Below are 10,140 nucleotides of genomic sequence, written 5' to 3'. Positions count from 1 at the left end.
CCCAAACGGCTAGCCCGTTCACCACCAACACCATGCCTCCTCCCACTCCTTTACAACTCCATGTCCTCCCTGTCCTCCACCCCTCGCACGCACCGTCTCGCAGCTGTCGGGCATCTCCGCGGCTCGGACGCGCTCCCCCCCGATGACCTCCTCCGCCCTTGGCGCGCGCGCATGCGGCCAGTGGATCCCTGCTGACGTGTGGGCCCGCCTTTCCGCCTTTGTCCGCGATGTGCCCGCGCAGCACGCGCTGCGCCTCGTCTGCCCCGCGGCCGCCGCAGGCGTCGCCGACGCCCGCGCCGCCTTCCTGCAAACCTTGCGCAAAACCTTCCGCCTCCGCGCGTACAGCCTCCCCGACTCCCTCGCCGACCGCGTTCTCATGGTACACCCCATGGCTGGCGGCGGCGAGGGCCTCGTCCTGTTCGTCGACGAGACCGACATCGGCTCCGGCGTGGAGATCGCATGGCTGCAGAGCGGCTCGCTCAAGTCCATCGCGCTCGGCTTGGAGGCTGTGCCGGCCAGCGCCGCCACCAACATTCGCTTTGCCCCGGATGGTCGCAGCGTCGCTATGCTGGTCACCCTGGCCCATGGAACTATGGTCGAAGAGAACACCGACCCGTTGAAGAGGCTGCGCGGGTGGCCAGTTGTGGAGGACTGCATTGAGTATACCCCATGCGAGGACTGCACAGTTCAGGTAGTCGATTTTCTGTACCCCGAGCGCGGCCGCTCCCGCGACCTGGTGTTGCACACCTTTTCACATGTCTTCGTCCCGGAATATGGCTTCGATATGGTGTGGCGAGGGAGTGCGGGGAAGTCGGACCGGCAGGAACTCGCTTTTGCGGCTATGCTACACTCGGACGACGGCGCGGCTACGTATCTTGTCAGATGGAAGACATTCCGCAACCCTCGTACCTCCAACTTCATTTTCATGGCTTGTATTGATGGCGCCTGCAAGGAAATGTTGTGGGACAAGCGCAATGCTATGCTTCGATCTCCACACACTATTTGCACCTCGAGGATTGAGCTAGCGAAGGATGCTCGGCATATCTTCTTTGACACCATGTCCAAGTTTGGCATTCTGCGCTTTGACCAGGTTGACAACCCTTCCGTCGCGAAAGTCACCAGAGCAGATCTAGATAATACTCCGATCTCACCGGTGCTCAGGGCCCCGCCGCTCCCCAAGATCGCGAGGGGTCGGCATGAAGCCTGTTGTCATCGCGATTCTCCATCAGGTACGCCCGTGCCCAAGATGCGCCCTTCGTTTGCTACCTACGGGGATCATCAACGCAGGGCGGCGAAAGTACTGAACAATGCAACGAGAATAGCCCGCATGTCGCCTGACGGTAGTCTGCTGTGTTCAGTTATCGACACCTTTCGCTCAAATGGTGAGCGCCGGGGGCTGAGGAGCACACGGCTGAAGCACGTCGAGATGAGATCAAGCCTCTGTGGTCGTCTACTATTCAGAAACGTTATTGTTCGTCAACCTGATCTGTGCTGCCAGAAACCAGATAGACTAGAGTTGGAGAAGTCTGGAGATATTGCCCATAACACGCTAAGTTTTTCTGATGATTCGTCGCTTTTAGTAGTCTGGGATGCTTTCCTGACATCGACAGTGTGTGAAGTGTACCATACGCTTCCTCTAGTGTTGGACTCCAGGACAGGCGGCACTATACAAGACTTTGAAGAGCTCTCCTCAGTGCGATACGAGGGCATGCAAATGTCATCGGACGGGCAGATTATTTATGGAACGCGAATGGCGGAAGACAGGATCGTCATGGATGCCGTCGACGTCTTGACGGGAAGAGTCCTCAAGACTGTCAATGTCACAGGTCAAGTACACCGACCACCCGCGTTTTCTGCACACTCTGTTTACCTGATGCCGAATCGGTACATCCATACGGTGGCGCGAGGACAGCTGGAGGTTTTATGGGAATCCTCGAGGGGATCGGCCGGGTGTGGATGGAGGCATGTTGAGGTTGCAGAGCTGAGTGATACAGACCAGTTCTGAGGTGGAGTCCAGAGGCTTGAGCAGGGTTTTTTTCGCCTGCAACTAGGGCCAGCAACTAGGGCTCACCATGCATCAACAACTCACCCCAATTTTTGAAGGGGGAGTCGCCAAGCCTTATTGAAGCAGGCAACAGCAATTATTTCGCAATCCCGAGACAAACTCTGTCGTAGCTAGTGCACATGTTCGAACGTCACAACAATATTACTAACTTGCTGCTCCAATATACAGCACGACACCTCGCCAACCTAGAGGTATATTTAAACTCAACGCGGAACGCATACTGAAGTACAGCCATTAAAGCGGTCGTCACACCCCCCATATTCGCGTAGACTGCGAAGTCTATAAACACTGGCAATCATGGACATCTAGGCATCACCCCAACATAGTTTTACTTGCGAACAAAAATGCAGAATGGATGTGCCTACTTGTCCAACGCAGAGAGGAAAGTGGGTGCCCTTTGCGGTAAATCTTTCTCCGACTGTAGCACCTTGTCAATAATTCCGTAGTCAGCAGCTTCAGCCGGGCTGAAATACTTCGTCCTCGTCGCGTCCTTCTCGACTTGTTCTAATGGTTGCCCCGATCGCTCCGCAATGATCCCAAACGCCTGCTTGCGATTGTACAGCACCTCCTTCGCCTTGATAGCAATATCGCTTGCCTGTCCCTGCGCCGATCCTCTCGGCTGATGCAGCATAATCGTCGCATTCGGTAGCGCCGCTCTATGCGTCTTCTCGCCACTGGCGAGCAGCATAGCCGCCATACCGAAGGCTTGTCCCACACAAATCGTATGCACGGGCATCTTGACGTAATTCATGGTATCGGCGACGGCAAACGCCTCGGTCTCAAAGCCGACATTCTGCCCGTCTGGGCTAGAAGTTCCCGTAGAGTTGATGTACATATAAACCGGCTTGGATGCGTCCTCATACTGGAGGTACAGAAACTCGGCGATAATGAGCTCCGTGACGGCGGGTACCAAACTCATGCCGAGGTAGACGATGCGGTTGTGCAGCAGGAGCGACGGAAGGTCTGGCGGGGGGCCGGCGCGGGCGCCGTCGTACATGGTGCCGCCACCCGCAGACTGCATAGCTCTCGGTGTTGCGCGGCGAGACGTAGAGGCGGGCCGACGGGAAGGCGCGCGTCTGGAAGAGAGGCCCGCGCCATGCAGCTGAGGGCGAACCGCGGCGCCCGCGAAGGAGGAGACAAAGGCGGGCATCTTCTTCGGCTTTGGAGACATACCGTGAGGTGGTGATGGGGGATGGGGAGGGGAGGGGGTGGAGGTTGATACTGCCGCGGGGTACGGTAAGAAGGAATGGACAATGATGGTGGCGTGGAAGCGCCGATGTTTGGATTAGAGTTGATCTCGGCACGAAAGTCGACGCCCAGTCGAGACGTTTGGAGTTGTGCCTCTCCTGCCAGCAGGTTTGGCCAGGATCCGCCCAGGCCATTGTAACAGGTGTGCAAGGTGTGTGTATTTTATTGGGTGCCGGCGAGGGTGGTCAAAATTTAGCATACCGATCAACTCTGGTGCGTTCTGGTCGACACCTGAGTTCGAGTCAGGGGCACTGCATCGGCATCGTTCGAACCTCTTTGTCTCTGCGAATGGACCCTTTCATCAAAAGGGAACTCTACATGTACAGGACACAGTAGCACCTTTGATATTTGCGCTTGGGCTAGCTTTGCTTCCAAGCTCTTTCTGTATGTATCACAAGAGCTTCCACCTGGCACGCCAATTAGACATTCACACACGGCTTTCGCGGTTGTCAGGGTTTATATTGCTGTTCATCTTCGCCTCTTGTGCGATGTATTGCACACACCTTAGCTTCATTCGCACAATGAAACAGCCAAAAAAAGACACGGAGGTATGTTACACTATGGGGCGAGAGCGCCGGTCTTTCCGCCCTTCTTTGAAGAATACAAGCAAGAAACGGTAAAACTGAACTATTAAGGTACGAAGTCACTATAACTTGTCGGCATATGTTCATATCGTTGATGCAACGTTTTAACGATATCATGCCAAAAGCATTTTCAAGGCTTTCATATTGTGCTGTGTATCAAGATGTTGGATATCGCTACTACATATATTGTGCACATCCCTCTCCACCCGTCTTCTGGCCAGGGGGCACTCCCTTTTATCACACTAGAAGCTTTTATCACAATAGAAGCTTCTGTTTAACTCGAGTGCGATGGTGAGTAGGCGGTATGCATGAGGGAGTGTGATCGTGGTCGATTATTTTCAGCCATGTGTTTAGCTACAATTCGGTGCTTCTTAGGACATCACCAAATGGGAAGAGAACTTCGCAAAACTTATATAGTTATACTAAGGTTTTCCGTAAAGTCACGAAAACGCGTGTTTTGGCGGCGACTTTGCTCGGATTTTCTGAACGCAAAATTTTCAAACAACGCAACGCGTTTGGCAAAACTCACAGCATACCGAAAACTGGGGGCATGTGAGTTTTCCACGAGTTTCACAACCGCTTGATCACAGCAGTGCCGGATCGACCCGTCTGGAAGGAAAACGAAGTCGGTCTTCCGTTCTTTTCATCAGCACACACGAGTCTCCGACTGCACGGGTCGTATAGATATGCGTCATGGACGCCTCTATCGCTTCATCTGCGCAGAGTCCATCCATGGATCAAAGCGCGACAGGATCTGCCACAGATGCCGCCGAAGCAACCGCGAAAGATAGAAAGTAGAAGCTTCTAAAAAGCGGTCCTCTCCAAACGGCCCCCCTCAGCCTGTCAAGAAGACGAAACACATCGCCCTTTCGACTGAGAACCTTTCTATCCTTCAGCGAGTATTCGCGCAGGTGCACGTGATCCGTCGGGCGGCACAACGATGTAGCAGACTTGCGTTTGTTGCGGGCAGGTACACGTACCTTGCTGGAGGTCAGCCGGCAAAACTCGTGGAATTTTTCACACTCGGGTTTACTTTACGTCCAGCGAGTTTGTGGGCAAATGGAAAAAAACAACGCGTTATAGCACGGACAACAGCACGAGTTTTTTCTCTGTACTGTTACGAGTCTACACACGACGGAAAGTGTTGTCAATTTGTGCCTGGGGGCAGGGCACAATGCAACTGAGCTGACGTGTACACGTGTACAAGTGCAGCAGTTTTCCACGGCCGCACTCTCTTGTATACCGCTGGGTGTCCAGACTCTGGACCCCAGAACGTCTTGGCAACTTCCTGCCCAGCGTCCGCGTCCTCCGCTCTCTGCTTTCCCAGTCATAACTTGCAGCCGCAGTTTTGCCACACTCTCACCTGTGGACGACGAGACAAAAGAAGGTTCCCCTACCAGGCGAACCAATCGAGCAGAGACACAAAAGCCCTTTCGCCCGAAACTCAATTGCAAGACACAGCTTCAACACGACCTACAATGGAGAAGCACATTTTTTTCGCCGCGCCTCTTGTCTTACTTTTCCTTTCTTTATTGCACCCATGCCTAGCGGGTACTTATCAAAGTGTGGTCATCGGCGAGGTTTCTCAGCGCGACGCCGACCATCCCATCTTTGAGATCAACTTCCCCCCTCTCGGCGAGCGAACCGCAAAGGGAGATCCAGGTCAGAAGGCACCAGGCATGAAGACCATGCGCGTTGTCACCGCTCGCGGCCAGGCCATGCGATGCGTGTTACCCAAACCGGCAAAGGCAACTGCACCACCGCCACCTCTCAACGAAGAGACCGTTTTCGATGACATCGACGACTTGCTTGCTGAGTATGAGGGGAAATGCTTCATTCGACTCGATGGCTGGTGGACATATGAATTTTGCTACGGAGATAAGATTGTCCAGAAGCATAATATTCCGAAGGAGCGCGCACCTTACGATGGCGAAGTCGAGGACTCGTACGTGCTTGGAGCGTTTGACCGCGAGCTTGATTTGGAAAGGAGGAAGAACGTCAGTCTCGTGACCACGCACGATTCTGCTTTTACCCAGGCTTTCGTCAATGGAACTGTATGCGACACTACGGAAAAGCCTAGGCGTGTTCTTGTCAAGTATTTGTGCAGCGATGATGCTGTGCGTCTCTTGAACAACGCGAGGAAGTCCCGTCAACGCGATTTGAACATACTCAAGACTGTCCGTGAGGTCGAATCATGCGTCTACGAAGTCGAGTTTATGGGCTCGGCTATTTGCAAACACCCGAAGTACATAGAAAGGCTTGCCAACGCCGCAAGACCAATTCACTGTTCTATGGAAACGGATGAGAGGCCGTTTGAGGGACTATCATCATGGAGCTACAAGAAAGCAAGTCTCAATTTGTAGTCATCAGGGCAACTGACCTTACGTTTGGTGGACTAATGCTTATCTTTACATCTTGGCGTTCGTCTTCTTGCTCAACTGGTGCATAATAGCCCCAAGAATCTTCACTACTTTAGGCTTCGATAGCATCTTCCAGGACCGTTCGGATTCTGGGACCCCGTATTCCTCCCAAGAGTCGGCGAACTCCTGTCGCACAGAGAGCTTGGTGTCTGCTCTTCCATAAGTTTCTTTTTGCTTCGCCCACTGCTGTGCGGCGAGAAGTGCATTCTCATGCAAGTGGTCTTTTTGATCACCGTCGACGATTTTGTTTACAAGGCCCAGGCTGTACGCTTCACTTGCGTTTATCATTTTTCCGTTTGCAAGAATTTCTTCACCGCGAGCACGATTTGATATCGTCAAGAGTAGTAGCCGGCCCCAGTATCGTGGCACAGCCAACCCGATCGCAACCTCGTTGAGGCCCATCATTGTATTGCTCAATGCAATGCGATAGTCACAGCACAGCGACATGACAAAGCCACCCGCAGGCGTGGCGCCGCGCATCGCAGATATTGTGAACAGCGGCGTTTTGTACAAACGCGCGAGGAATGAGGTGCTCGTTGTCCAAAACTTCTTAAACCGCCTCTCCGTGGTTGACGGCACGTGTAATTCTGTGAGGTCATTTCCGGCGGAGAAAATAGAGCCGCGAGCGTTAGACGAAATCAAAAGTACCCGAGCAGTTTCTGGGTAAAGCTTGGTCTCCGCATAATTGAGCGCCTGCTGCAGTTCAGACCACAAAGCAGTGTTCAGGGCATTGACGGGAGGACGGTTGAGCTGGATGTGACAGACTCCGTCAAACGGAATTGAGAATCGAATAAGTTGGAAGTCTGGCTGAGAACAACTGATAGTTCCTCTCTGAGATACCATATTCGGATTGCTGTGTATTTTCAAAGAGTCTGGCACAACAGAGCGAAAGAACTCTGTTGGAAAGCTGCTGTGTTTTGCAATGCGGCTTTGTGGTTCTGGGCCGTGGATTACGTACGCGTCGGATGCAGCGAACTGCCACACGCCGTTTGTCAGGGCCAGTCAAGTCTTTGCAGGGCCGGCAGAACTGTTACGAGTAGTGCTGATATTTCATGTCTTGACTGAAGCAGTCTAGATAGTATGCTTTTGTACTGACATATTCTGGCAACATTTTGAAGCCACGGAGAATAGAGACCAAACCAAGATGCTGCATTTGTAAGTGCATGGCGGAATTTGAATATGCACTCAAAAATCATTTATAAAAGTGGTCACATGGAAGGAACCACAATGAAAAATGCGACTAATTCTATTTTTGAGATGCCTCTCTCAATGTCGGAGTGGAAGCTTTCAACCAGACATGAACAGAACCCGAGAGTCACAGGCCGGACTGATTAGAACAGGAATACACATCATGGCAGTTTTGTGCGCTGAGGTGTCAAGTGGAAACCCGCCGCAATGGACTCGGACTCATCCCACTGCACCTTGACAAATTGAAGAATTGCACCGAAATGGTAAAACTGCGAGAAATTCAATAGTGACACCCTTTCCTTCCTACCATGAAGAGCTGGGAATGGAAATGCGTGAGAATCCTCGACCTCGTGCGGACTGGCGTCGTCATGCCTTCGTCGCAAAGCAAATTCGCCAAATTCGCGAACTCCTTCAGGATGCATTCAGGGTACATGTCATCTCGAGACGAGATCAAGAGAAGGGGTAAGCGAAAGCTAATGCCTCCATCACTCAATAGGTTCTAATTACAGATTTGTCACACGGAAAGTGATGTATCTATAGGCAGTATAGATGCTTTTTGCCATAACAGCAACCTCATAGTGTGTCATTCCCCAAGGAATGTGCATCATGGTAGTCCTCATCGGATGGAATTGACCAAATAAATAACTCATCTATAAAAAACGGCCATTCACAAATGTTAAAATGTGGTCTTAAAAAATCGTTCGCTCCAGAGGATCATACGAATCATGAAGTTTTGCAGAGTCAGCATGTCGCACTTTTTCAAAGCCATAGCTTGATATGAAAGTTGCAAAATGTGTGCTTCGAAGGGGAGCTGAAAAGCAAATGGTTCTGGGGCTCTAACAGAGAAAAGGAGACCTATTAATAGAAGCTTAATGGCAGGTGTTGAGGCTCATCCCGAAGGGCATCTTTCGCATATGCAACAATACCTAAATCCTTGCGGTTCGAAAGGCCTGTGCCTCTATACCTCGTGTGAACTGCGTTCGGCGGACAGAGCTACAATGGACAGACGTGAACTTCGGAGATGACCTGCTCAAACGCGGACCTAGCTCCACAGAGGCCGTTACGACCGGCGCGAGGCAATGGAGGATAGTTGAATTTAAGAAAACTATTGAGGGTTTCCCGATGCGCTCGTATCAAGCGATGGCCGGCGGGATCTTCAAAACCGTGCACCGCTGGTGCCATGGGAGGCGTTAGAGAATACCACAGTTCGCAATCTGAATCTTTTGCAGGGGCTGTGGTGAAAAAAAAAGACGTCCCGACACAGGAGTAGAGATGGCAAGAGATTAAATCAGTGGGTAAACAAATGAGAATGAGAATGAGAACAAGGTAAACGAGAAGTTGGGTGTTGTGTCAGGAGCGGCAAGATTGTAGCAGAAATGCATTATGCATTGGCCGTTACTGGGGCATGATAGATCGCCAACTTACCTTGTCTTCAAGCTGTTTCATACCGCACGCACACAAGCCCAATGCAAGTAGAAGGATCGCAAGCCGGTCAGTAAGAGTGCAAAACAAACAGAAAGTGCTGTTCCCATAAGCGGTCTCCTTAAAAAAACAAATATGGAAACATACATCAACTTTGGCACGCGCATCGCCAATAGCCTTGCCAACTTTCCGAAAGCCATCCGTGGATTTGCGATTGACGGGGACTTGTACCATATCGTTGAGGACGTCCCAGCCGTCCAAAACCTCGCCGACGACAAGCCATTCCGCATCCCACTGGTCGCGCTTGTCCGCCGAGACCAAAAACTCAAAGCCGCCCTGCCTCCTCACGCTGACCAAGCCCGGGCGATCGTGCGCGAGGTCATTCGCCTCGACGACGGCCGGCGCCTCGACGGGGACGCTCTGTCGTGCGGGGAGCCCCGGGGTCTGGTTGAGGGGGTCGTTCTGCTTGACGCGGCCCAGCTCCACGGCACGGGCGGCCGGGTACACCTTGGGCGCGACGGAGTAGCGGTAGCCGACGGTGCGGCCGCGTTTGTCGGCGAGCGTGGCCGTGGCGAGGGCCTTGATGACATCGACGGTGGTCGGGGCCAGACGGCCATACAGGCCGAGCGTGATGCGGCCGCGCGGGGTGCCCGCGATGGAGATGTCGAAGAAGACGCGGTCGGTGACGGCCGGGACTGCGCGCGCGGGGAGCGGGAGCAGGAGCACAGCGAGGGAGAGGCGAAGGAGGTCGCGGCGCGGGAGCTGGCGGATGGAGAGGGCGCACAGGGGGGGCCGCAGGCGGAGATGTCGCCTCGGGAGCGCGGGGGGGAGCGGGCGGGGGCGCGCGTGAGGGAGGGAAGGGGCGGGAAGGAAGGCGGGAAGCATGATGCGGACCGGGGTGAGGGCGGGGGGAGGAGGTTGGGGGAGATTGCAAGGGGTGTTACCGATACGTGGATGCTAGCTGTCGTTCTGACACTGGAGGCATTTAGAGTGGGTCGCAATCCTTCCCGCGTCACGTGGAACTCCCCCTGATTCCCTGTGGCTAATCCTCTCTGTCCTTCACGATCCACCCCCGCCCCCCCTCCCCTACCTTTACCAAACCCGGTCCATCTCTGCTCCTGCCGGCACAGCGCCCCCCCTCTCCCCGCACCAAACCTGCTCCCCTCCCCTCCCCTCCCGATGATGCCGCCCCCGCCCCCCCGCGCCGCCCCGC

At 53.6% G+C, this 10,140-nt stretch overlaps 3 protein-coding genes; 1 reads left to right on the top strand and 2 right to left on the bottom strand.

Annotated features, from left to right (window-relative positions):
* The first annotated feature begins 142 nt into the window (after positions 1-142).
* On the top strand, positions 143-2,351 carry CHC_T00004891001 (hypothetical protein). XM_005716307.1 is given in 2 exon segments: positions 143-2,005; positions 2,006-2,351. The coding sequence occupies 1 exon segment, from the start codon at positions 143-145 to the stop codon at positions 2,003-2,005; it is 1,863 nt and encodes a 620-aa protein (XP_005716364.1). The 3' UTR covers positions 2,006-2,351.
* An 11-nt stretch (positions 2,352-2,362) lies between these two features.
* On the bottom strand, positions 2,363-3,236 carry CHC_T00008800001 (ATP-dependent Clp protease proteolytic subunit). XM_005716306.1 is given in 2 exon segments: positions 2,363-2,426; positions 2,427-3,236. 1 exon segment carries the CDS (start codon positions 3,234-3,236, stop codon positions 2,427-2,429), a length of 810 nt encoding a protein of 269 aa, XP_005716363.1. The 3' UTR covers positions 2,363-2,426.
* Positions 3,237-6,305: 3,069 nt separating this feature from the next.
* Positions 6,306-7,160, bottom strand: CHC_T00009238001 (3,2-trans-enoyl-CoA isomerase). The gene has a single exon (XM_005716305.1). It carries the CDS (start codon positions 7,158-7,160, stop codon positions 6,306-6,308), a length of 855 nt encoding a protein of 284 aa, XP_005716362.1.
* Between the last annotated feature and the right edge of the window lie 2,980 nt (positions 7,161-10,140).

This window comes from Chondrus crispus, genomic scaffold (assembly GCF_000350225.1).
Source record: "Chondrus crispus Stackhouse genomic scaffold, scaffold_258, whole genome shotgun sequence".
NCBI lineage: Eukaryota > Rhodophyta > Florideophyceae > Gigartinales > Gigartinaceae > Chondrus > Chondrus crispus.
This window is presented reverse-complemented; position numbering and strand designations above follow the sequence as displayed.